Source organism: Pteropus medius, unplaced genomic scaffold, assembly GCF_902729225.1.
Source record: "Pteropus medius unplaced genomic scaffold, Ma_sr-lr_union100, whole genome shotgun sequence".
Classification (NCBI taxonomy): Eukaryota; Metazoa; Chordata; class Mammalia; order Chiroptera; family Pteropodidae; genus Pteropus; species Pteropus medius.
Genome location: NW_024352787.1, coordinates 535,563 through 563,124, shown reverse-complemented (window position 1 = coordinate 563,124; position 27,562 = coordinate 535,563). Strand labels below are relative to the sequence as shown.

General features: G+C 41.2%; 1 protein-coding gene across 3 annotated transcripts in view; it reads left to right on the top strand.

Moving 5' to 3' along the window:
* Window positions 1-452: 452 nt before the first annotated feature.
* Window positions 453-27,562, top strand: part of STK24 (serine/threonine kinase 24) — a 106,585-nt gene continuing 79,475 nt past the window's right edge. The window contains exons 1-2 of one of the 3 annotated variants that reach the window (XM_039849170.1): window positions 453-568; window positions 666-753. In XM_039849170.1, coding sequence (XP_039705104.1) covers window positions 685-753 — 69 coding nt within the window. In that variant the 5' untranslated portion in view covers window positions 453-568; window positions 666-684. Of the gene's footprint in view, window positions 569-665; window positions 754-1,596; window positions 1,988-2,286; window positions 2,385-27,562 lie in introns of those variants that run through there. The other 2 variants (XM_039849171.1, XM_039849169.1) reach the window with 2 other exon arrangements.

Here is a 27,562-nt window from a genome sequence, read left to right as displayed (position 1 = left end):
GTAACTGCATCTTTCTATATCCATTCTTATGCACTTCTTGGTTGTTTCTAAGTAGAATTCTTGGGTTGAAGATTATGGACATTTTTAAGATTCATGCTCTTGCTTTACTGTTCAGCTCCTTATGAACCCATTTTTTCAGGGACACAAAATTTACAAAAGATGGTAAACTCCTAGGTATCAGAGTTCATGCTTTTCTTAACATTGTATTTGCCAAACTCCTTTCACAGTACGTGTGTGTGTGTGTGTGTGTGTGTGTGTGTGTGTGTGTGTGACAAGGCTTTACAACTCAGTGTAGTGTACCAGTGACAACACTGAAGGTATCGAGAGGTAAAAATCCCGAGGAAAAACGCGCATGTTTCTAAAGGGAAAGCAGGGATTAAGTTTTAGTGTCCCACAGAGGGAATTTAAATTCTCTGAATACGTGACACCTCAGAGAATAAACCCTCCTTAACTCGGTGGAGGACTTTCAGTTTCCTACAAGAGTATGAACTTTTGGGGGCTCACTTTATGTACGTCCAACCTCGCACAGCGATGGTGCAACACGGGCATTCACGGGCATGAATCGGAGGTAGAGCTGATCACTTCAGTGGCTATCACTTTGTCATTGTAAATAAAATACTTTCTGGAGGCATTGACTCATTTTTTCTTGTTTCTTTCCTTTACAGTTGGAAAAGAGGGTACTAAATGGCGGAGGCAGAACTGGTGCCCAGAGCAGACCTGAGGCTTTTACCGGCAGCGGAGGAGAGGGCTGGGGTAAGTCTAGACACGATTTCCTTCTATTGTCTTCCTTTCCTCCTTGCCCCTCCCTCACGGTTTTTCCCTTCACGTGGTGGACGGTCCCGCTTCGGACCCGATTCCAGAGATGATGGTGTTCACCCTCCTCACTTCTTAGCCAAATTTAGAGCGCCTAGCATTCCAAACGGGGCTGTTTTCAAGTAGCAAAAGCACGGAGAATTAACAGCTCTCGGCCTCTCCTCTCTCGGTTTCCTCCTTGGGTTGGCTGGAAACTTCACCCAGACACGAAACTTCACCCAGACACCGAAGAAGCTCCGCCTGGTAGTTTCAAGCCGGACTCTGGCTGAGGCCCCGCTGGGCACTCTCCCTTCCAAAGTCTCCCTGCCCCAGGCTCAGTCCTCGGGGAGGTCGCCTAGAGCTCGTTTCCCAGGGGCAGAAGGAGGGTGGGCTCGCTGGAAGAAGGCAGTGGAGGCAGAGTTGGTGCTCCTTTGCCATCCAGACCCCCTCCCCCCACCCCAGGCGTCTGACCCGGTCCAGACCGGGGAATGTGGGTGGGCACAAAGCCAATCTCGGACTCTCACATGGTTCCCTCTTTCCCACGCCGAGAGGGCCCCCTCCCCGCACCCGTCCGTCCTCTCCACTCCGCCCAGTCAACTGAGGGCGGGGGCCAGCCCAGGGCGACATTCGGGTCCCCGCCCGCCCCGGCAGGCGGCGGCGCAGGCGGCTGCGGCCTAGGGCGCCCGCGAGCCTCCTCCCCCTTCCGGAAACGCGGGGCGGGGTCCCCGGCCCGGCCGCGGGGGCGGACGCGGGGGCCGGGCTGGGGCGGGGCGACCTCGACGCTCGCGGGCTCGGCCGGCTGTGCGCGCCCATTCCGACTCCGGGCCGCAGGGTCCAGCCTAGTTGCAGCGGCGGCGGCGGCAGTAGTAGAGGCGGCAGCAGCAGCTCGCGGAGAGGCCCCGCGCCTCTCGCAGCCCCTCCCGGCGCTGTGCATGGAGATGCTGCCCGCCACTCGCCGCTGAGCCACCATCCGGCTCGGGACCTGTGGGGGCTGGGGTGGCCTCGGGCTCTGGCCGGCCCCGCCGAAGCCGGACTCGGGCTTGGCCCGCCGACCCCGCCGCCCGAGGGCTGTGCGCGGCCCTTGGGCCTCATCGCCCGCGCGAATCGCCGCGGCCCGGCCGTCCCGTCCCAGGAAGTGGCCGTGCTGACCGCCATGGCCCACTCCCCGGTGCAGTCGGGCCTGCCCGGCATGCAGGTAGGCAGAGGCTGGGCCGCCGAGGGGAGGGAGGGATGCGCGGGCTGGGGCGGAAGCAGGGAACTTGGTGGTGTAAACATGGCCCTCCCGTGCTGCCCCTTCCGGGGTCGCGCCGGCCTCCCGCGCCTCTCCCAGCCCCCAGGGCGCCCCTGACCCGCGCCGCGGCCCGCGTCTCGGGGGCCGAGAGTCGCGGTAGCCAGGGAGGGATATGGGGGCGCCGGCCGTCTCGCCTTCCCGCTTGCGTTTCCCACCAGCGCCTCCGGAGCTGCAGGCCCAGCGCCGGCCCCAGCCCCGCGGAGAAGTGATTTGGAAAATGCCCTTGGAGGCCCCTGTGCGGTCTCTGGGCCCTGCCTGCGGGGTGTGGTGGAGGCCCCTGTCTCCTCCCGGCGAGCGGGCGGTAAAGTTGAGAGGCGGGAGGGGAGCCCCGGGCGCGCCGGGACTAGTTCTGGGCCCTGCTGGGCGGAGGAGGCAGGGTAGGGTGGAGGAAGGTGTAACTGCCAGCTCTACTTCTAGTGCGTTTGTTCCGCGCCTTCCCTTCTGGTGCAGAGAGCGGAAAGTGCGAGCCCGTAAACCTTCTGGAAGAAGGAATCGCTCGACAACATGCCCTCGATTGTCCCTAGCCGAGGCTGACCCGTCCGATCCCGGGACACTAGGCTTTTACTTTGAGACTTGGTTGGATCCAGATGAGTTCTTCCCAGTAAACCTCTCCGTTGATACTCTGTGGCATCTTGGCCTACCAGTGACTTTGGGGGGGGCCCAGGGCGGAGGAGAAGTTGAATTTTAAATCTACGTGAAACATATATATTAGAGTTTTTCTCCATTGGGGACCGTTTTTAGCCCTTTGAAGACTAAAACCGCCATCCTTGACTAATTTGTAATGTTTGTAAGCGCATAAATGGCAGAATGATTAGAATTAAAATCTCATGATGCAGCTAGAGTATGTCATTAAAGTTTTACTCTCCCAGTTCAGCTTAGCCGAGTGATGATAAAACCGCAGTATCCAAGTGGATTATCTATTTTACAGACAGCCACGGGCTCATTTTCACTTCTTCCCTCGGTCTTGAGGGCTGAGAGGAACTGGGACCTGGCCTCTTAGAAATCGGGAATGTGTCCCCCACCCCCATTTAAAACCATAAAAGGAAAACTCGATTTTATTGTTCCGGTTTGAAATATCGAAAAATAGAAACATAAAGTTAGAATCTTAGCTCGAGTCTTTTTTTTTTTTTTAAGGAGTAGCAGATAATGTTAATATCTTAAGAATGTACTTTGAGAAAACGGTCCTTGAATCTCATCTAAAGAGTTTTTAAACTCAACATTTAAAACCTAAGCTGCTGCTGGCTGCTAGGTAAAAATCAGATGTGGTTTCTTGGTATTTCCTAAAGTTCCTGCTTTGATTGATTTGAATTGAGAAGCAGGAAGGCACAGTGAACTGGGTGAAAAATTATTTCTGATCAGTAGAGCAAGAAAGCCCTTTTGTAATGATAAAAAAAATACTTTTACTCAATAGTTCCTTTAAACGGACTTTTCTGCTATGTTAATCAGGTTGCAATGTAGCACAAATGCCTGAGAATTTGCCACTCTGCCTTTGTGGGGAGAGAATCATTTTGAAAAAAGGTACTTAAAGCAACACTGGCAGGTGCCCTGAAGTCAGTATCAGATGGTTCCAGGTGCTATCTAGTATCAATACTTTTTTTGTCCTCACTTTTTTTCTTCAAGAGTATAGGTCAAAATTCTTAAATCTTGGGAAAAGAAGGTGAATTTTCTTTAATAACTTTGCTTCCCAAACATAGTGTATTTCCTACGTAGTGTTACCTAGGGAACTTTTTATTTTGCTCTTTCAGTATAAAAGCTGATAAGTTTTTATTTGGTTCAAACAACCAAATTTTCATGTTATATTTCTAGAGATGTGAAGATGGCTTCTGACAGTTATCTCTGTATTGAAGTACATCTACAAACTGTACGATAATTGTTTTCATTGTGCCATTTGGGGAAGAACATTCTTTTCCCTCCCCCCAAAAGAAAAAAAAAAACCAACAAAGTACATTTATTTTTTACTTTGAATAAGCAGCAGCTACTGCCCAGGGAGGCTTTCCTCAGAGTTGTTGAATAAATTAAAGGCACACCTGCCTTTGACTGTTTTGGATAAAATAGAACTACTAACCCTTCTGTTCCCTCTTCTAATATATTCCTCCCCTTTTTTTCCCTCATCTCCTGACCAAAGCTTATAAGGAGTTGGTTTAGAAATTTCAGAAAGACAGCAGAGTGAATTCAGGCAGCTTAGGCAAAGATGTCTAAAAATAAGCCTGAATGAAAGAACACATTAGTGTAAACATTTTTCACTGTCTTGCAAATCATTTTTATGCCTCTTGATTCTTATTAATAGCGCTTGAGCATAGGTATTATTTATGCCATTTTCTAGATGTGGGAACCAACCGGAAAGGAGACTAATTGAACTGACCAATGTGAGATAGTGTATTATGTGGCAAATTTGTGACTTTTGAAAACTTGAGGTCTTTCTGGCCCTCAAAAAACCACACTCCTACTCACCATGTTGTATTATCACTTTGTTATTACTTTTGCAAAAATTAATATTCATTTCATTCCAAAGTGTTTGCTGAAGAAATTAGGAATATGAGATTGATATTTTATTCAATCAGCAGTCATTGAACATTCATGTGGCAAGTCCTAGGTGAGGGGTTGATGACTGTAAATTTGAATGAGTTATCGTTTTTAATGTTTAATGAAGGTTGCCAAAGGCTTTTTATTTTTTTACTTCCCACACCCCAGTTTCATATTAGCATGGATGAAAAAACAAATCATGAACTGATTATAGTAACTACGAATAAACAAAAGTTGATATTTGTGGGTTTAACTGCTCTCTGTCCTTCATTGAACATTTGGTGTATCACTCGGTTAAGATGAAAAGAAAATCAACCTTCAGTTACAGTTAAGAGGCACTGATCAGTTTATAGTTTTCATAAGTTGTAATTTAAAAAGTAGATTTTGGTTTATAAATTTCTATTACAAAATTTTATCAGTTACTTTTAAACTTTCTGGACAGTGACTCATGTAAGAAATATATTTTACATCAAGACCTGAAACAAAAGTTTTGTAAGACAACTTGTGAAGTACTGTTGTGTGATGTATTTTATTTAAAAAAAAAAAAAAGCTGGTTGCAACACTAAATTGATTTCACAGCTGAGTGGTTTGACTCAAGTTTGGAAAATACTCATTAGCTATGTCACATGTGTAGTAGGGCCTGAGTTAAGTTAGCATGTTTTGAGGATGTCGTAAATTTAAGATATTCTCATATTTGAAAGTACAGACAATTTACAAGAATAGCTAGAAAACTTAGTTTCTACTGGTTAGCATCATCCTTCCATTTCTCTAGCTACTTTGAGAAACCTTTGCCTGAAAGTTTTCCTTTCCTTTGTGTGGGGGTAGCAAGAAAGACGTTTGTTTAATGGGCAGTTTGGATGCTTTGGCAGCTTTTTCTCGAGTGCTCTTGCTTACCCTGGGGAGACCTGTGTGCTCTGCAAAATCTGGGAAATGAAGGCAAACAGAAGGACAGCTGCATTTAATTGTGGCTTAAGTGCTCTTGTCCCTTTTTTTCCACTTTAGTGTCACATTTCCATAGTTTTTTTCCTGTTTCCATGGTAGAGGCCTCCCCATGGTCAGCCTGTTACCATCTGCACCCTGGGAAAAGGTTGGTGTATGGACATTTAGGGTATTTGTGAGGTCAAGGTTCTTAAAGCACCTTGAGGGAAATGCTGATAACTATAGAATGTGGCCTAGTGTCTTAGAACCTTGGACTAGATGGAGGGCTTGCGTTCATGCAACGCATTAGTCTGTGGAGTGTGGGGCCAGCAGCCATGGGAGAGAGAGGTGAGAACCTCCTTTGGGTCTGTCCTCAGGAAGTCAGCAGCCTAGTGAGGGTCAATTCAAATGAATAACTGAGGTATGCAAAGAGCAGAGGTGCCAGGTTGGAAAGCTAATTCTTAGAGCTGGGGGATGGGGGAACCGCACGGGCCCAGGGAAGGGGGCCTGTGTTCCTGGCTGCAGTAGGGTAGGGTTGTGTTCTGTACTTTAGGAACCCTCCTTTCTCAGTCGCAGTTGGTAGGAGACGATAGAAAGAGTTAGATTCTGGGTAGTGCTGGGCACCAGCTTGGAAGGCAGTGGTGGCACTTTAGGTGAGAGGAACGTGAGAGTTGGAGCAGAGAAAGCTGAGTGGTGCCAAGGTGAACCTTTCCAAAAGGTTGTTTTAAACCTTGGTTCTTTGAACTGTCTGAACATTTTACAGTCTTATTTACTCTGTCCCACTCCTTTTAACCCTTTTTGCTTTCTTATGCTAAAGAATAATAAGGAAAATAAAGGCATATTTTTCTGTTACTGTTGCCTATGTTTTTAAAAGTACCTATTTCAGTATTTCATATTTCCTCTTTTCCTATGTCACCAAAACTTATTAGTGTTAAGAGTTTGTTTTGCTTAGAAGTGTGCTTTTGGGAGAGAGGGTTGTTAGAAGATTTAAAAAAATTAACTATAATTTGGAGGAATCTAGGACATTTTGGTTCTAATCCCAGATCTGGAAATGTTCTTAATAGTATTTTACATAGAACCAGGTGAGCTTCAAGTAGAAATTGGTCAGGTTAGATTTTTCTAGGCAGCTAATGTAGCACAGTGTTGCATCATCATTACCTTCTTGTTCCTTTTTGTAATTTTTTGTCCTCATCGAGGTACGGCTCTGATGCATTAGAGCTGAGCTTACTTACTTGATGCAAGTTGATTGCTTTTCAGTTGAACAGTATTTTTCTAGGACCTCGATTCAAGATGTAATGTGAGTAGTTACTGAAGAAATGAGTCTCTTGTTAGTTGCTGCTTCTTTCTAGTGTATTTTTAGTCACACTAAAGCCAGCTTTGAGGAATCTGATGATCTCTTTAGAAACATGCCACTTCACTCTGTTGGGTGATTTCTCCCAGTGATTCAGAGTTGCCTGTTTGGGAACTCGGGTACCTGCAGGAAATGGACCACACCCAACCAACCAGTCTGTGGCTTTTTTTTTTTTTTTTTTTTCCCTGCTTAAGTTGAGCATTGTTATCATTAATGGAATCTTGTGGCAGGAGTGAATGCAGAAAATAGAAGTTAAACTCTCTTATCCCTCTGTTGCTGCTTAGAGTCAACCACTGTCTTTGGACCAGTTGCAGTGTATTTAAAACTTAGTGCCAAATGCTTTGAGAAAAAGAAAACATGGCTATTGCAACACCTTGGAGATGGCTCTTGGAGATGAACATGGAGTTTCCTAATCCTAAATGTCTGCCTAGTTTCCAAGGTTGAAATTAGAGAAAATAAAACAAGATGTACCTTTGTTTGCCACAAAGTATAAAACATCCCTAATTGTGGATTACAAAGGCACTTATGTGCACACCCCTGAACAGCACAGAGTTGTTGATGGTAGAGACCTTTCATTATGTTTTCATAAGGCTTCTTGGTCAGCAAAAAGAACCTTATCTATTCAGCATCCTATTAATAGCTGAATAAATTATGGGAACATTTCAGGTTTTATGTTAATGCTTACTGAATATGTAGCTGGTGTTTTTCTTCTTATTTTAAGTATCTTCCTGTTTTTAAAAAGACTTTTAGGACCTAAGATTTGAAAGGGCCCTTTAGACCCAAAGCCTTTTTAAAATTTTTAGTTATTTAGGATTTTTGTTTAGTTTTTATTAAAGAAGTTATACATATATTTTAAAGAGTTAGATGGCTTCATAAGGTTTGGAATGATGGCAGTTACTTGCCCCTTGCCTGCATTTCCTCCTCCCCAAAGGCAGTCTCTTTGATCTCATAGCTGATTTTTGTTTATTTCTTTGTATATAAAGAATGTTTAAAAATTGCTTCTATTCTTTTTTCTAGTTTTAGGCATTATCTCTGAAGATGAGGATTTCTGTCTTTCACAGGTTACATCTCATCCCTCTCCCCAATTTAGTTACGTTGTAACTTTGGTTAGATCAGTGTGTACTGTTAATGTGACTGTAAATAGTATTCACAGCCAGCCACTAGTAAACCAAGATTATTTTTGAAATCTTTTTTAGAAGTTGTGTTTTAGTAATTATTTTTTTGGGGCTGCTACAAGAAAATAGCGTAGATCGAGTGGCTGAAACAACAAACATTTCTTACAGCTTTGGAGGCCGGGAAGTCCACGATCAAGGTGCCGAAAGATTTCGGTGTCTGGTGAGGACCCTGGTTCATTGACAGTGTTTTATTGCTCTGTCCTCACACAGCAGAAGGGAGCACTCTAGGGTCTCATAAAATTATTAATCCCAATCCCGAGGGCTCCACCTTCATGACCTAATCACCTCCAAAGACCCCACCTCCTCACTTTGGGGATCAGGTCTCAACATATGAATTTTGAGGGACACAAACATTCAGTCATTAGCAGTACTTATTCAACCCCAGACTCATACCAGTTGTTGAACCGTCTCTTAGGAAGTTCACAGTTAGTTTCATCTTTCTGCGTAAGTCTTCCCTGTGAGCCTTCCCACCTGCTTGATCTGGACTGGTGAGCGGATCCGCACTTGGTGTATTACTGGCTTCCTCTGTCTTTGTCCTCGGGATTCTTTGTGCTGCTTTCTGTTGGATGGCCTGTTTTCTGTGTCTCCTGTCATCATCTTTCTTGGTTTACATCATTGTGTTGATGAAACCTAACTTGCAGTGCCTTCCTGTGAATAGGGTACATGGGAGGTAGGTATTTTTGTTTTTCATTTTTGTAACCTTTTTTTTAAACTAAAAATTATTGTGTGACATTGATTAACAAAATCAAATGTTTCAAGTGTATCATTCAACAGTAAGTCATATATATATTGCATTGTGTGTTCACCACCCAGAGTTAAGTTTCTTTCCATCACCAAATTTTTGACCCCTTTAACTCCTATGTACCTCTACCTCCCCCCTTCCCTCTGGTAACCACTAATCCACTGTCCATGTGTCTCTCTTTGCCATATTTGTTTTCAGTTTGATATCCCACATGACTAAACCACGTGGTTTTCAACTTCTTTTGTCTGACTTATTTCACTTAATGTGATTATTTCAAGATCCATCCATGTTGCAAATGGCAGTATTTCATCTTTTCTTTTGGCTGCGTAATATTGCATTGTATATATGTACCACATCTTCTTTATTCAGTCATCTGTCGTAGGACACTTCAGTTGCTTCCGTGTCCTGGCCATCATGAATAATGCTGCTATGAACGTTTGGGTGCATATATCTTTGCAGATAAAATTTTGAGGTTTTTTGGGTAAATACCCAGAAGAGGGATTGCTGGATCATATGATAATTCAATTCTTAGTTTTTTGAGGAACCTCTCTACTGTTTTCCGTAGTGGTTGTACCAATTTGCATTCCCACCAGCAGTATATGAGGGTTCCTTCTTCCTCACTACCTCTCCAAATCTCCAACACTTGTTACTACTTGTCTTGTTGAGGATAGCCATTGTAACAGGTGTGAGATGGTATCTCATTGTGGTTTTGATTTGCATTTCCCAAATAGTTAGTGAAGTTGGGCATCTTTTCATATGTCTGTTGGCCGTTTGTATGTCTTCTTGGGAAAAGTGTCAGTTTAGGTCCTCTGCCCATTTTTTAATTGGATTGTTTGTTTTTTCATTGTTGAGTTGTATGAGTTCTTTGTATATTTTGGATATTGGACCCTAATCAGAGGCGTTGTTTGTGAATATATTCTCCCATTCGGGTGGTTGCCTCTTTGCATTATTGATGGTTTCTTTGCTGTGCAAAGACTTAGTTTGATATAGTCTCACTCATTTATTTTTGCTTTTACTTCCCTTTTGAGGTCAAATTCATAAATTGCTAAGTCTGAGGTCCACGAGTTTTAGTACCTATGTTGCAGTTTATTGTTTCAGGTCTTACGTTCAGGTCCTTGATCCATTTTGAGTTAATTTTGGTGTGTTGTGATAGACAACAGTCTAGTTTCATTCTTTTGCATGTGGCTTTCCAGTTTTCCCAGCACCATTTATTGAAGAGGATTTCTTTTCTTCACTGTATGTTTTTGGCTCGGGAGGTAGGTTTTTTGAAAATTGAAAATAAAGAAATCTGAAAATTTCTTTATTTTCATCTTTCCCCTCGATTAATATTTTGGTGTGGTATATAGTCAGTCATAGGATGGAAATTATTTTCCTCCAGAATTTTGAAGGCATTTCTTCACTGTGTTTTAGCTGTTGGTGTTGCGGCGCCACACCAGTCCAGGTGCTGTGTACGAGAGCTGCTTTGTTCTTCCTGAGCTTAATAGGATCTGAATTTTTTGTTTGTGATCTGAAGTTTCACAATGAGTAGACGTCTTGGTATGGATCTATTTTTTTTTTTTTTTGTGATGGGTACTTTGCAGGCCCTTTTAATCAGCACGGTCTTTTGTTGAATTATTTCTTGAGTCCCTTTTCCCTCTGTTTTCTTCTTTATTATTTGGATGTTGGACCTTCTGGACAGGTCTTCAAATATTCTTACCAACCTAATTTCCATCTGCTTTTTTTTTTTTTTGCTTGGTTTTATGTGATTATCTTCAGCTCTTCTGATAAGCATTTCATTTCTACTCCTGTAAATTCTAAGAGCTCTTTTTGGTTCTCTGAATGTTCTGAGAACATGTTTGCTTCTCTTTATTATAGTGTTCTTGTTGCAGTTGAAATATCTGTTCTTATCTCCCCGAGCATGTTAATTGTAGTTATGTTGTATTTTTTTCCTCAATAGATTCTCTTCTTCCAACCTCCCCAGCCCCTTTTTTTTGTTGGTTTTGGTCTCTATTTTTGTGGTAGAGGCCACCTTCTGATATCCATTCATGTGTCATAGTCAGAGACTATGAAGCTGGTTGGAAATCTGAGCCCTTGAGTGGGATGTTTTTAACCATAGTGATGTCATAGGTGTTCTTACTGCACAAGGAAGGTGTGGAGTGGCTTATGTCAGTTTCTTTTCACTTTTTATACATTTTTCTCTTCTGGGGAAGCCTTCTTTTGAGCCTTCTGACCTCCGGTCCAGACTGGTCGTTGTCCACACTTGGTGCTCCCCTTAGGCTGAATGATGCCTGTTTGCTTCTCTGGCCTGAGGCTTCATGCCCACCTGAGCGCTAGATGGAGGGAAAGAACTGAGTGCTGGTATAGTGTCTTGCTAGTTTTCCTTCTGCTCTGGAAACCCTCAGTTTTCCTTTCCAGGGAATATGCTTTCAGTTGTTTTCCTTGATAGGGGAGGCATGGGGCAGTTGCCTGGCTGTGAGGAGTCGGGGAGGCAATCTGGATATCTGACTGCTTCTTTAACTCCTTCCTTATTATAGGTGCTCTCTTCCAGAGGTGCCTGGTGCTGCCAATTCCTGAGTTTTGGGCATTTGGTGCTTTGAGTGGAGTTGATTCTCTGTTTTCTCCTCCTCTAGTTTAGCATTTGTTGTCTCCTCCTCCATCTTCTCACAACCCACTTTCCAGCTTCTGGAATTTCATTGATGTTGGTCTTCTCTCCTCTCCTGGTACAGGAGGGTTAGCCTTTTTAAAAGGTGCTCTTTACTATGGTTTTAGTGGGATTTCAGGATTGACCAAAAAAAGCAGCTTATGGTCAGTGTGTTCTCTACCTGGAAGTCATTGTCCTTCAGTTTATAGATGAATGAATAGAATAAATAGAATTCGAGTTCCAGGGTCAGGACTGCTTGGGGCCCCAGGGTGAGGAAGGACTCCTGAGCCACTCTTCCCTTCATCCCCGTGATTGGGCCTATTGTTTTTTCTGTAAGTCAAGGGTCCCCAGCGCCAGGCTGCAGACCAGTCAGGTCCATGGCCTGTTAGGAACCAGGCCCCACAGCAGGAGGTGAGCTGCGGATGAGAGAGTGAAGCTTCATCTGTATTTGCAGCTGCTCCCCAGTGCTAGCGTCACCACCTCAGCTCCACCTCAGATCATCAGGCATTAGATTCACATAAGGAGCACTGGTCTTTGGTGCCAAAAAAGATTGGGGACTGCTGCTGTAAACAGCAATATAAACGTGTGGGTTTTTTTTTTTCATATTTCCAGTAGTCAATGAACTCCATCTCCCTAACTTGAACTGAGAAGCTGCTTTTCTCCATTCTATCTCATTTTCTGATCACAAGATCCTTGGGACACAGAACCATTTCAGGGAGCCCTCTTTGGAACAGCATTTGCTTAAGTTGATCAGTGTTTCGGTGGCTCAGCCCATGGTCCAGAATTGAGTGCCTGCTTCTTGGGAGAGCAGGTGCAGTGTCAGTCATGGCTGCATGTTTTGTGGCATTCAGCACAAGATTTGGACACAGATGCACAGCAGATGTTGAATAGCTTGCCAGGGTGGGTTCAGGAGCATGTGTGCCACATCCAGTTTGCCCATGTCAGAGGATCGCAGACTCAGGAATTGAGAGTGGGTGTCTCTGCGTGCTTTGCAGGACGCACAGGCTTGGGCATGGAACAGCACTGTTCCTAAAACACTTGACATTAATGAATCAATGACTCGAGTGCAGATCTAAACAGGGAAAGCTGCTCTTTGGGCTGCTGCCTTAAAATGATTTCCTACTGAAGAACAAAGTACATTTTTTTGGGGGGGTAGAAATTTACAGTGAGAGACTACCGAGTGAAAATGAAAAGTAATCTAGAACTTGGGCACTAGGCGTTGGCCAGCAGCTATTTTAGGCACAGTTTCATAGAACTTTAAAATCATGTTCAGTGTGGTTAATTCAAGGTTGTTAAATTGTTACCTGAACTCCTGATGAACTGAACCTGCTAAAGAAAGGTATTGTTGAACATTCTTTAGTGTGTTTGATGCTCTTTCAGTGTACCAAACATTTCTTGAGAGATAATTTAAAAAGAAAAGGATATGCAAGTACAAAGAATTACTCATTTCATGGGCACTTCCCATCAAGTTGGTGGATTTTCTTTTTCCTTCTGCTTCACTGTGTTACTTGGATAGATAAGTAGAAAAGTAAACAGTACCTTTGGTCTTGTTGTGTTGTTGTCGGTCAAGACAATACAAATTTGTTGCCCTTGTAGAAGCATCGGAAGCCTCAAGCCTCATAGGAAGGGAACCGAATTTTATTGCATTCCTCCCAAGAGTCAGGCCCTTGTAAGCTGCTTAGACTTGGGTAATGCTTAGGGCCTCTGCTGTGGGAAGGGCTGTTAAACTGGTTTTACTGATGACAAAATTGAAGTTCAGGAAGCTTGGCCAAGGTTCCTCAGCTAGAAAACAGGCCAGCTGGGAGTAGATAGAGACCTAACTTTTGGTGCAAGCATTTGTGTTCTTTTCCTTCTTATACCAAATGCTTCCTACCGAGTGTTTCAGATGCCCCCTCTCTCCAATGGGCTTCCGTTTCCCTAACGATCAAATTGTGCATCCAGCGTCATGAAACCAGCCCAGTTGAGGGCTGGTAACTGATGGTATTTTAGGCATTTTTATTTCCACTATTTTTCTTTTTTTCTTTTAAAGGACATTTTCTTCATATTTCAGTATTATTTTTAAATGGCTTCTTGGAATTTAGGATCGTGGGTATGGGTGGAGATGACTTGGACTTTAAGATGTTTTCCCTGTTCTCTTTATCTCTGTTCTCTGTACTGAGCCCTTAGATCCTCAGAGTGGGGTTGGAGCCTTTGACTGGCTTCTGTTTATTGCCTTTCAGGTATTGCCCAGATTGTTTTGAAACTAAAGCAGTATTAACTGAAAAAGTACCCTGTAAATCTAACACAGTGGTTTTCAAATTTTAGCATTTATCCTCATCTCCTGGAGGGCTTGATAAAATGCAGACTGCTGGATTGCGGGTCTGGGATGGGATTTGCGTTTCTAACAAGTTTTCTGGTGTGTGGCTGCCCCAGGGACTATACTTTATGATCTAGAGAATTAAACTCCCAAAATCCCTGTTGCCCCCCACTGTGGAGCACACTAAGCGATGCCCATTGAAAAGCAGCTCAGTGGAACAATCATGCTGGCCACTTACAGCTTGTATTTCAGAGCACTGACTTGGAACCCCTGGTCTAACTTTGGGAATTGAATAGGCTTTTAATTTTAAGAGTTATTAGAGCCTTTACTATTTTAACATGCATTATTAAATTGTTGGGGGGCAGGGCAGAAGAAATGTCTGCTTCCCATGTCTTTTTGACCTTGGAATCTTATTTAAGAAATGCATCTCTCAGGACAAATATTCCATGGTTCTTTTGGAAAACCCTGAACCAGAACAAAAGCCCTGAACCTGATAATCTTCCACAATATTGCCAGAATACTCTCTCTCAACTTTAGTTTTCATCACGTCACTCCCCACTTGAGAACCTTTGGTGGTTTCCTGTGTTTCCTGACCAAATGTAAACTCTAGTTTAAAATTCAGGGTCTGCGTTAATACCCAGCTTCCTCTTGGGAAGGTTTCCAGCCACTTCTCCCTGTGCACCCCCTGCCTCTGAGAACCTTTGCTGGGTAACGTCTAGAGAGCCCTCTATTTATATCATGTTACCTTTTTTTTCTTAATTGGATTTTAAGGAATGCTTGTCAAAGAAAGTATGTAGCAGCCAGCCAGCTCCCCCACAGTGCTAGGATAGCATCTCCTTGATGAGTACCTGCTGGGGATGGGGGGGTTCCAGTTAGGAATGAATGGACTCTCTTTGGGCAAACTTGATTTTCGTTTTCTTGTAGTTCCGTTTAACACTTAACAGAAGACGTGCATATATCTCTGAACTGGAAAAAATATTTTTGACCAGTAGACCTTTTAATGTTTAGGATGGTAGAGGTTTTATGCTTTTATGTATTAATATTTGATTCAATTTTTAATTTAAAAAATGGTCTGTTTTGGCAGTCTTTTATTAGAGTGTACTACAGTTAACTGGACTTTGATCTTACCAGACTTGATTGAGGTTTTTTTTGGGTGGGGAGCAGATTGCTTGACTTTTTTTAAAGTTCATTCAAATTTTTCTGCAGTTTGTTACATGTTTTTTTCTGATATTATGGTAAATAGCATATATTAAGCAGACTTAGGGCATGGGTTTTGACAGGAAAGGTCTCCTCTTTCCTTTGCCAATGAAGAATCTGAAGTCTTTTAAAAAAAAAACATGGTGTGTCATTCAGAATGCCTTCTTCCATATTGTCTTCAAGAAAAAAACAAAACACTGAGAAGTGAAACTGCTTGCATTTCCTGGCCTTAGTCATATAGGCTGCCGATATTTATGAAGCAGGCAGGGATGTGCTTGAAGCACACACACACCTAATAGTAGCGGTGGTCTCAGGTCACACTCCCAAACCTGCTTGGGGTCATTAGCAGCACGAGGAGGTGGCCCTACATATTGTGGGATGGAATTTCTTTTTCCCATAGGAATGAAGCAGAGTGATATTTTAAAGCGATCACATAATTTAAACTGTTTTGAGTCGAAAAGCAGTTTTCTCAGTGATCTATATGACTCCTCTTGGATGAATTACTTAAGTTTATGTGGAGCAAATGGTTTTTGAGAGCAGGCTTTCTCGGCCCCTCTCCCATATATATGTATATATGTTTATGTATGTACATGTGTGCATATAAAATGTATTTTTTTCTTCATTGTAATCTGATTTTATCAGTTAATAGCCTAAAAGAAGCTTGCGCTATAGCACTCCTGGTCAGAATTAATTTTCCTGTTTCCAAAAGGAACAAACTCATCAACATCCTGAAAAATAATTGGAGTGAAAAGTTACTTAAGATAAAATATTTTAAGCGTTTTTAAAATGGTAAGATTCTCAGTGTTTTTATGCACAGCCTGTTGCATAGATTATTTCTTAACGTGTTAGCTATAGCAAGCAAATAAGACTTTTTGAAACCCTGTGAAAATGATTCTTCCCTTGATCCCCCCCACCCCCCTTTTTTTTTATTATAAGACTAGTGGTGATTCTGTTCGTTTCTGCTGGGGAATCTGTACTGGTAAGGCCCTTTGAAACCCAGCAGAAGGGCCTTCAGTTGCTTATCTGCTGGTGTTCCAGCCTCATTTCCTGTACTGGCCATGTAGTCTGTACATAGTCTATTAAAAAATTTGAAGGGAGGGTGATGGAGATGGGTACAGAAGTGGGAACTTTATTCTCCTCACTGGGAAAACACTCTTGCTCTATGCTCCCTTAAATTGTTTTTAAAGCAATCATCTCTAATCCCACTTCTTGTTTATTTTCCGGTTATTGTCTACATACATACATATTTTTAAGTAATAGCTATCATACATAAGTGCACTTTTATATTTTCCATTCAGAAATGGATAGTAAATACTGTTCCCCATTTCCATACAATCTTCCTGATGATGATTTTAATGTCTTGACTGACTTACCCTTGCCTCCTTTAACGTAAAGCATGCCCCATCCTTAGGACACAGAGTTCTAGCCAGAAGCACATTCCAGTTTGGCTCTGCTGGTTAGAAGGAACAACCTTGCTGCTTTATTTTGCCTTTGGAGAAAGAAAAAAATTATTTATCCTTTCCCTCCCCTAACAGTATTACTGGAAAACACTGTTAATGTTATTTAGAGAAGTTTTTGTAGTTAATTGCTTTGCTTACATTGATAAGCTAGACCACTCACCCAGTGGTGTTACAAATTCAATTTGGGCTCCTTGCCTCTTGCCCAGTTATATTGTACAGAGGACACTACATGTGGACTGTGGCCCACGAAGACCGTGTGTGTGTATGTGTCTGTGTGCACATGCACACGCTCATGAAAATGTGAGCATTGACTCAGATCGATAGAATCACTCCTTTTTGGGCCATGGTGGATGAAGTGAATGTTGGGGCTTGGGGCCTGAGGAAGATGAACAGCAGGAGTTCTGCCTGGCTGAATTATATTCTTATTAATTGTCCTTCAGATGAACACTTTGTATGTGATAGATATTCTAGCTTTAAAATAGCTTTTATATTCTGTATGTTTCTTTTTAGTCTTTCTACTTGATGAAAAGTTGTGGATGACATGGAAATTCACAGGGCTAGGATAGGTGCAAATTTTGTGACTTAAAATTACTGCTCTGAATAGGACCCATCTACTTTTTAACAGTTTCATGGTGTATGCCTTTTCATGTGAGAGGGCATAACACATATCACGTATACATGTTTTTCTGTGCAGGGTGCACACATGAGTGAGGGATACTGGCAGTAGTAGTGCCAGCATTGAAAACGGGACGTGGGACGCCTGGCTGCATGGAGCAGACCATGGGGCTGGAGCAACGGGTGTCTGTTAGCACTGCAACTATGACTTGTCCCATGTCACTTCAGGTGTTCCTGCCAAATGCTTTCAGATAAGTTTAAATCGTCCCTCCAAGAGAGTTATGAAAAGTGGTTGATTTTCAGAATTTTGAACAAGGGACACAGACCTGTACTACTACTACTACCCTTCTACCATATATATTTTTTAAGGAGTAGAAAAACTTGAGAAAAACAAGGTAGTGTGAGAATTTAATATTACCAAATTTTGCTAGAACTCATTTGTTTTCTTTTTATTCAAATTAAATTTTTTCCTTTATTGTAATTGTTTTTAGTTGTCTAACTCTTATGAGAGTGAATCTGGAAATAAGGACTTGTTCGATAGAAGTATAATTAAAAAGAGAAAGTATTGAACTGTGTCTAAAGATCTTTGCTATTTTAAGCTTAGAAACAATAAGTGTAAGCTATGTGGCCATTTGGCTTTTCGTGTTTTATAAAACATTATAAGGGATATATTAATATTTTGAATGTAATTCATTCCCATGTTCACCATTACAGTTTGATGCAAAAACAAGCAAAATTTTTCGTGTCAGTTTAAAATATAGCAGTTCCAACTGCATGTCAGATTTCATTTGTAAGTGTTGGTTAGAAATCCAGTATGTTTTCTCATAGAAATGAGTTCATAATGGTGGTTGTGAGGCTAGGTTAGAAAAGCCTAACTGAACTATAATGTTAAAGAGTTAAGTTCCTGGTTATTACAATAATATTGACTATATTCTTTAAAGTATAATGCTATACTTTGCATCCCCCATGACTATTTTGTAACTACCAATTTGTACTTCTTAATCCCTTCCCCTTTTGTACCCCTCAACCCCATATGGCAACCATCAAAATATTCTCTGTGTCTATGTTTTTTTTTCTTTTATTTTGTTCTTTAGATTTCATAATAGTGTATGTCAATTATAATTGCAAAAAAAATTTTTTTTTTAAAAATTGGTTAATTTCCTGCTTCTGAAGGCAGGAAGCTAGTTGACATAAGAGAGTTGGAAGAGATGGAGGAATTTTCTTTACTTGGTGTAGGACTGGGCCCGTGCAGTATTTTTCATATTGGTTTATTGCACTGTGCTGGTCCTCAGTGTTTCTTCCAGTCCCCTTCTCCTCCATCCTTTAATGCTTTCTTGATACCATAGTTCTGGTGTAATACCCTCTTTACTACATCCCCTTCAGTAGGTTTCAGTAATTCTCAATTAAAATTGCTGTTCCCTTGTTTTAAAATTGATTTGAGCTAGATGTTGGGAAAGCATTTATATAGTTCATACATAGTAGTAAGTTCTTAATTATAGGAGGAAAGAATGTGTTGCTTTAAATAGATAAATAGGTAGAATATTAGGCAGTGAAAAATTGATGGCATTATATAGGAATTATGTTTAGGGTTGAAGAGGAGGAATCTGCTGTGTGTCAGACACTTTGCTGACATGGAGAATAGGAAGATAAATGGTAAACCCTGTCTTGAAGGAGCTTACAGTCTGTTAGCAGAGGTATGTATGTGAAGATACATTTCAGTGGGATAAGTAGAAGGCAGTACAAGGCACAGAAATAGCAGGGAGGAGGGAACAATTAAATATCAAGAGGTGGCAATTTGAAGAATAATTAGGAAATGATGCCTGAGGTCTGTTATAGAAGGCTTTCTTTTAAAGGCGGGAGGAATCCAGACAGATTTTTTTTTTTTTAATGGAGTGTTTGAAAAAGTGCAAGGATTTCAGTTTTGCTGGATGTCAACAGGAAAGGAAGAACAGAAACATAAAATTGAAAAAGGTGATGAGGGACCAGATTGTGAAAGAAGGGCCGAGTGGTTTTGGTTTAGCCTATTAGGTGACAGTGAAATTCTCAGGAAAGTTTAAAGTGACAGAATGAGACTAATTTTGGGTTTCATCAGTTTGGTGGTTGGACTGTAGAGGGTGGAGGTTGGTCTCTCAGCCTGGAGACTGTTGCTGTTGCCCATGGGAGAGCTGATGCAGGACTGGACTGAGTCACCAGTAGCTGGGTGGGGAGGGAGGTGGGGGGGATTCAAGAGGGAGTTGAGGGTAGATGGGCCGAGATTGGAGATGATGACAGTGGAGAGAGGGGCGAGTCTTAGGATGGTTTCTAGTGTTCTAGCTTGGATGTGTGGGTGAATGAATGCTGGGGTCACCTGTTGGCACAGAAGAAGCTATGTAGATAAGGAATTCTTTTTCGGAAACCTGGAATGTAGGTGGAAGAAGTAAACAAGCAGTTACATATATTTTTCTGGAGCTTAGGGGAAGAGTCCAGGCTAGGAACTGAGCCTAGCGATTTATTAAGTCGTCAGTGGCGGTTAGCATATGAGAACAGGTGTGAACACTGTGAAGATGGTGACTGGAAAAGGAGCCTGTGTTCTAGCTCTCACAGGCAGCTGGATGCTACCTGCTTCACCTGGTTTTACCTGCTATCCATTGTGAGTTCTACTCTGAATTCTGCTGTCACAGAATTTCAGGGCTTTTTTACATGTGATTTCCACATGTGGCCTCTGTGGGTGAATGGGGAGAGAGGGGTTCTCTGGGTGGCTAATCTGTTATCAGTGGGAGCAGATCATGAGTTGATTGTAAGTGAAGAGCAGCTCGTATGTAGTTTCTCAAGTGACAGGAGTTACTTTTTTAAAAAGTTTTATCAGACAAGTCATACACGAGAGCTCCAAATACCTACTAGTTTATACTTAATTTTGACCCTAACAGTCATTAATGTTTAGTTTAATGGATGTCACTTCTGGAGTGGATCAGAAAGTAACTTTCCAGTGAGTTGGATAACAGAATTTTACACAGATCTTGTTCAAACATCTTGGTTACATCTGCAAAAATTGGCGTAGCAGCCTTTTGGTTAACTAAACCAAGCAAGCTTTCATTTTAACCCAGATGGATGATGCTGGGGTTTCCATGATGCTTCTTATCCCGCTTGGTGTAATCAGAAAAAATGAAGACGTTGTTAGGTGTAGGATATTTTGGGCTATTATATTATTAAAACAATTTTCTTTAATATTTGTAGTTTAAGCATCTCAAAATGCTGGTTTTACATGAGCAAGGAATTTTGAAGTTTCATCTAATTGGTTTACTTTTCATTAATTTCTCAAGAGGTATGCCGTCTTAGATAATGTGGGGTTCTGGAGATGATCATTTATAAAACCTGGCAGGTTAAATCAGGACTCCTGTTTTATGACTATTTTAGCCAGAAGTAATTTTAGTAATTGAAGGGGCTCGTTTTAAAGTTGTGTTTTGTAAAGAGCAATGGGCATTAAGTGTATTTGGGAAGTGTGGGCTCTTTGAGAGTTAACTGGAATGAGTTATTTTTTTAATAGACTTTATTTTTTAGAGCAGTTTTAGATTAACAGAATTCAGTAGAAAATAAGAGATTTCCCATATATGTTCTGCCCTCCTCCCTGGGCCCCATCAGTATCCTGCACCAGATTATGTTTGTTGCAATTGGTGAACCTGCACTGACACATCATTATCGTCTAAAGTCCATAGTTTGTTAAGATTCACTCCTGGAGTTGTATATCCTCTGGGTTTTCACACATGTATAATGACATGTATCTACCCTTATAGTATCATAACAGAATAATTTTACCTCCCTAAAAATCAATGAGGGTATTTTAAAAACATGTCATTTTGATACCATTGAAATATTTTTCTGTATATACCATTTTTTCCTTATTGGCTTCTTCAGTTTCTGACTCAATCATGAGTAGTTTCTTTTGGTGTGGTACCTGGATTGTCATCATGAAATCTGCAAGCCAGCTAGGAACTCAACAAGGGAAGATTCTAATAGGGTAGTTTTGCACAGTTCTTTTTGGCCTCTGCTCCTGCAATTATTTTGAGACTGTTATGTTAAAAAACTAAGTGTCCACTCTGAAGATGGAGGTACCTTTTTCTCTACATAGATCTCCCCTTTTTGTCTTGGATCTCCCTTATTTGTCCTTTACCAGCTGGGTCAGGTGGAAGGAGATCTGCCCCAGGGATGGAACAATTGCTCCCTTAGCCTTTGCGGTGGTTTGTCTTTGAGCCTCTCCTGCCTTCACCCTGTCCCTGATCTTGTAGTTCCTAAGGGTCCTGTGAAGCTGTCCTCACCTTGTTTTGACCTGTCCTCAGTGTCTCATGTTTCTAACTTCTGTTTGGTACTTAGGGTGTAATCCTTTCCCATAGTTCTAGTTCCTGTGGAAGGCTGTTGGGGATTGTTTTAAGGAGGGGAAAAAAGCATATGGTGCCCCCCCAGCAAGTAACACAAAAATTATTTTAAAAATTGAGCTATTACAGATTTTAATTAGTTTAAAATATTATAGAAATAATACACAGCTAATTAAAAAAATCAAACTATACAGAAATATATGATTTTATTCCCCAGGGGTAACGAATGTTGAGAGTACGGATTCTGTGGTTACCTTAATAGCAAATAATTGTTACATTCAGTTCTTACATTTAGAATTGAAGGGAAGGCTGGGAATTCCATTTGATGTCTTCTTCCCTATCCCAGCAATTCCATCAGAAATGTCACTAACCTCTCTAACCAAGACTTCTTAAGTAATCCAGTCCCTTATCAGCACTTAAGTGCTTTTCATACTCCTGATGAGATATTATACTCAGTTCTTCAACCAACAGAGATTTTTTGGATGTCTGCTGTGTTTAATGCACCATGGTAGAGGCTGGGGAAACAGATGGGCTATTCCTGCTATCCTTAGTGCACACACAACCCAGTTTGGTTGGGCGGATAGTCCAGCTAGCAAGTGCTGGGAGTACAACGTTATATTAACCAAAGTGAGTGAAAAGAAAGGAGGCCTTTCTAGAAGAGGTGGCATTTGTGTGTGTACTTAAGCAGTTCTTTAAGGTGCTAGTGGGTAAAGAGCATTCTAGGCAGTTGGCAGGCAGTTGGGGTCCCATCATAGAATTGGCTGTCGTTTGGGATGACTGGTGTAGATGAGAAAACCCAGGTGTCCCCCCTGCCAATCCTTCATACCTGAGATAATGGGAAAGAAAGATTTTAGCTTGGAGTAGGATAAACGTGCTAAAAAAGAAAGAAAATGTGATGGGGGTTTCAAGTGAGGTTGACTGGATAATCTGGATCAACCCCTAAAGTGGCCTTAGTGGCTTCTTAGTTTATTTCTGATTTGCTTCAGGGACAGATAACAAGGAGAGATTGGAAACGTAGTGATGTCTTGATTTTTATAGGCTGGTCATAGTATCGTGTATGTACATTTTTAAGAAGTTGAGCTTAATTTTTATTCATGATTCAGAAGTGTGCTTTTTTTTTAAATTGGGTCGATTACACTTGAAGCTCAGTAGGCTGTATAGATGGTTTCATTTTATTTTCACATTTAGAGTTAGGACTCTAAAACTAAACAGAATTTATATAAAAATAACATGCACATGAGTGTTTTTACCTTTGAGCCAAGATCTTTGAGGCTTCTCACATTTGGGAAAAGAATGGCCATCTCTGAGAACTTTCACGTGAGGCCAGTGCATTAGGAATCACATTTGGACTTCAGTAATGGTTACTGGTGGTTTGTCTTTTGAGAAGACAAGAAAACTAAGAAGGAGGCTGTTCCTATTTTTTTCTTTTTAAAGAAAGGCAAAAAATAAGCTTTTACCTTCTCTGAAGAATCACCTCAACTGGCAATGACTAACAGTGTTAGTGATATTTCATGAGTTAGGGTGAAAATCCCTTTATGGAGGATTGAATTAGGCTGTTGAGGGGAAACTTGCAACATTGCAGCTCTAGCCACTGTAAATAAATGTATTTAAGTTAAATGAGCAAGTGAGATTCCTGTAAAAAAAGTCCAGATTGTTAGAGAATTGTAAGATGTGACTTCCTACTCTGTGAGGTTACACCAAGCATAAGAGGGCAGGGAAGGTGGGTGGCATTAGGCTAACATAGGAATTCGTTAAGCTTAGTTGATGTTTAGGTGAATATATTTCAAACGGTTGGAACCAAAAATTCTCCTAACTTAAACCTTTGTGTTTCATAGTGTGTGTTATCTATGTGATCTCAGGATGGAGCTGCCAGTGGAGTTACTAGCAACAGCCCAATTGCAGCGGGCCTTGAATCATGACCATTGTGGTCCTAGCCTGGGGTAATGTTGGGGTCTTCTCTGTTTATTATTACTTAGGGCTCACCTGAGAGATCTGGATGCACATTGAAGGTCATATAGTAGATTAAGTAGTTTATTCGCTTTTTGTAGAGGAAGATATAGCATGAGGGAGAATAGTGACATGTGTACATGGTCAGGTGTGTGATTTGAGGATAAACCCTTGAGATGGATCAGTTCCTTGACACTTGCGTGATTTATCTTCCCATATCCAGCCATTAGTTGAAATTTACTGTGTATCAGTCATCTATATTTCAACTAATAATGCCCCAAATTATGGCAATTGTGACTCAGAAGAAGAATGCAGCTAAGGTTTCAGGTCAGACTATAATGGGAAAAATGGAAACATTTGTTATGTACCAGTTTTTTAAAAAATAAGTTTTATATGTTCTCAGAAAAACTAGCATGTATGCATTTTTTGTCAGTTCTTTTACAGATAAGTAAACTAAGGCTTAGAGAATTGAATAGTAAGGCGTGGAGATGGATTTGAACCTGCTCCATGTTGTTTTCTTCACACTAAGCAAGATTTGCTAGTGGATTTGTCTACTGGAATGGAGAGTTAGGATTTTCAGTTGACTTCTCAAGGGTGAAGGGAGGGCATCACCTACTGTGAGGTTTTAGCATTAAGGGTGTTCAGTGTAGGTAAGAATTATAGCTTGGCATTAATTTATTGGAGTATTTAATTGGCTGGGTGATTGAGGCTATGATATTGAGGTATAGAAAAGGTTACTTGTATGTGTTGTACATTTTTTTCAGTTCGCTTAGTTGGTCAGAAAGAAATGATAATAAGGCCAAGGTTACTGGGTTGATAGCTAGCTGAACAAAACTGGGAACCTTGCAGAGAAAACAGTGATTGACAGTTAAAGATCACACCTCCTAACCATCCATCTACCATCCCCATGACATACCCTTGCGAGAATCAGTGAACAAGAGGTGTCTCAGTGCAAATATTGGGAAAACGATACACAGCCAGCAACCCTGTTGACTTTTTAAATCAGTATCTTCTTTTAAAATTTTTAATGGAATAATTTGTGCTTTTAAACAATTAGATACAGGAAGAAGAGGAACTGAAGTGTTAGAAGTCCTTAGAGATCAAGGCAAGAAAACTAAAAGAGTTCACGTGGCAAACACAAAGAGATTGTGTTATGTCCATTTTTAGTTGAGAAAATCCATCTTTTTGTCTCTTTGGAGCCTGTTACTTGGTTTTTAACACCTTTTTGGAAGTGAGAAATGGGAATTTAACTCTCTGTGATGGAGGTTATTGTCACCTGCATTTGTGGGACTGGAGATAAGACCTTTTGGTGATAATTTGGAAGGTGAGCAGCCAGCCTGTGTATCTTTGGGTTGGTTGAAAGGCCAAGTGGAAAGACAGACAATTTGGTGGTGGGTGAGGCCTTTGCTGCCTCCAGTAAGCACTTGAGTTGGCCAGTGAATGGAAGAAAGCCTTTGTTCACCATATTTTTGGCAGAATTGGTCAGCTTATGGCAGTATCATCCATAGTTGAAGCTTTTTGACAAGTTTGGCAATTTCATCATTAAAAAAGAAAAGCAAAACCAAAAATATAAAGAGGCTTTTTACAATTACTCAAATGTCACTTGAGTTTTGTAACATTTAGTGGAGAGATGGTAAGTAGGTCTTTGAAACTAAAGAGTGGAGGTCTTTTTATTTATGGGCCAGGCCGTTTAAAATCTGCCTGGACTGGTAGGGTCTTATCTGGGGAGAAAACACAATTTTTAGGGAGACGGTGACCAATGCCATGTGCAGGCTTGCACTTTATTAGGTGTCCATTGTGAAAGGTGAATCACACTCATCAGGAGAACCCGTGCAACCTTCTTTAGCCTTTGCTGCTGTAATTACCTGTCTTGCCACCTTCTCATTCTTTGCCTAAGTGAAGAGCCTAAAGTGAGGAGCCACATCATTGCTTTTAAATGTAACGCTTTTTTATGTTGAAGTTATTTCTAATACTTTCTTCAGTGAAGCCTAGAATGACAAAAGTTTTAAGAGTAGTATTGAATTATGTCTTAAATTCCCATGGCTCCCAGTTTTTAAAAAGCTTTTATGTTTTCTTTTTACTTTCAAAATAAAAATTTAAATAGGTTTAAAAATAAATGCAAATATAGCAGGGGTTAAGTTTTCTTGAGGTTTTCAGATGATTTATCTTTTTGCATTTTCATTTTGTTTATTGGCTCTCCTTATGGAGAGAATTGTTTAAAAGCAATGCTGTAATTACAGTGTTTGGTATAATATAATTCAGTATGTTTAATCTAATATAGAAGGGCATTAGCTGCTTTTAGCCTCTTTATTATTATCCAGATTGATTTAGGACAATGGATTAGAGGTCTGGTAACCGATTTTTTACAGCCAGAATGGTTTGATTGAAGAATTCTGGTCATAAACTTAAAATCTTGCTAAAGTCACGCCTGGACTTTTTTCATCTTTTCGTGTATGTATATGTTTGTGTGTCTGTGTTCATTAAAAATGGAAATGTTATAGCTTTGCTTTTCTTAGTAAATTTGTAAAATAAGCTGATTGTTAACAATTGGGACAGTGCAGGAAGACATTGATTAAAAAAACATAAAAAACCACAGTTAATGGTTTAGTGTGCCTCCTTCCAAAGTTTTTCTGTGACTGTTACCACCCTTACATACAACAAAAATTAAACCATTCTATATCATTCCGTAATGTGCCTTTTCCTTATTAAACATCAGGATGATTTTCCATGTCAGTAAATCAACATTTTTTTTGAATGGCTGCTTGCTATTTCATTTTATGGCTGCGAGATAATTCCTATAATTAATTCTGCATTGATGTCTGTTTAGATAGTTTGCAACTTTAAAAAAAATATGGAAAACTCCAATAAATATATGAGTCTTTCCAATTATTTAATTGTTTCCTTATGATAAACTAGAAGTGAGATTTTTGCTGCTTTCTTATTTTTATTTTCAGGTAAAATACACATGGTTATATGGAGTCTCTTGTTTCCATGAGTACCATCTTTAGGTGATTTTTTTGTCTTGTTTTCAGCAGTGTTCCTTCTACTTTTTCTGCTTAAAGTGAAGTTTACTTTGGTAATGGTTTTTATTATCTCAACTGTGTTGATCTTTTTTTGAAATAAAAAAAAAAAGTCCCAATCTAATTTCTTTTGAGAGTCAGGAAAAGTATTTGTCTGAAACGTTTTCCCCTCTCCCTTGGGAATTCCTCTGAAATGTCATTTCCCTTCTGCCTTTGGCTTATTGTATTACCTATTCATACCCTTCTTTTCTTTTAGAGCAGTGGTCCCCACCCTTTTTGGTTCCAGGTACCCATGCTTCTTATGATCTGAGGTGGAGCTGAGGTGGTGATTCTAGTGCTGGGAAGCGGCTGCAAATACAGAGGCAGCTTCACTGGCTAGCCCGCCGCTCACCTCCTCCTGTGGGGCTGGGTACTGGTCCGCAGCCTGGGGATTGGGGACCCCTGTTTAGAGGATGTAGATTTATGTAGATTTCTTTGGCTTTAGGAGGCAGGTCTGAAGGGGCAGTTTGGTCTGGGCCTGCAGTCTGCCCAGGACTAGTGCAGGAACACTGGAGCCCCTCTGGAGCACTTGGCCACCTGGGTCAACTGTTCTCTCGCAGTCCTGTCAGGCAGGGGTGTGCCTCCATTCACTCTTCCTTGGGGTGACTTGATCCAGGTGGCTCACTTGGGGAAGGATTAAATTGGCTCCTCTAGCTCTGGTCAGCAGTGGGAATCTGGTCTCTCTTCCTAGTTGGGGAAGTAGAGATGGCCCTTGTCAGTCAGGCCTCTGGGGTAGCTTTGTGGTATGAACCGGATGCCCTCAGGGTGGGTCCTTGCTACCCTAGAATCATGCCCATAACCTCAACCCTTGCCATTCCTGGAAAAAGGCATCTTGATTTCAAAGACGCCTCTTCTTGCCCAGGGCCTAGTAAGTTGTGGATTTGTTCTCTTTCATGGGCTCATTGTTACTGTATTTGGCATGGTCTTTGCAATTTGTGTTTTCAGGTTGTAGCTGTTTTCTAGGCTTATTTTAGATAGACTTTTCTCTCATTTTCATTTTTTTATTTCCAGTGTGGATCAGAGAAGAGCATACATATGTGTCTTTCATTTGCCTTCTTTTATTGAAGTGTCCTCATAGTTATCTTTAAGCTTGAGTTACATTGACACGACTGACTTCGAATTAATCAGTCTATTCATACTTGTCTGTTTATGTTGCATGCTGTTCTCCTTAAGCATAGGACCAAGAAGGGCTTAGAAGAGAAATGAAATTTCTTTTGTATATGTGAT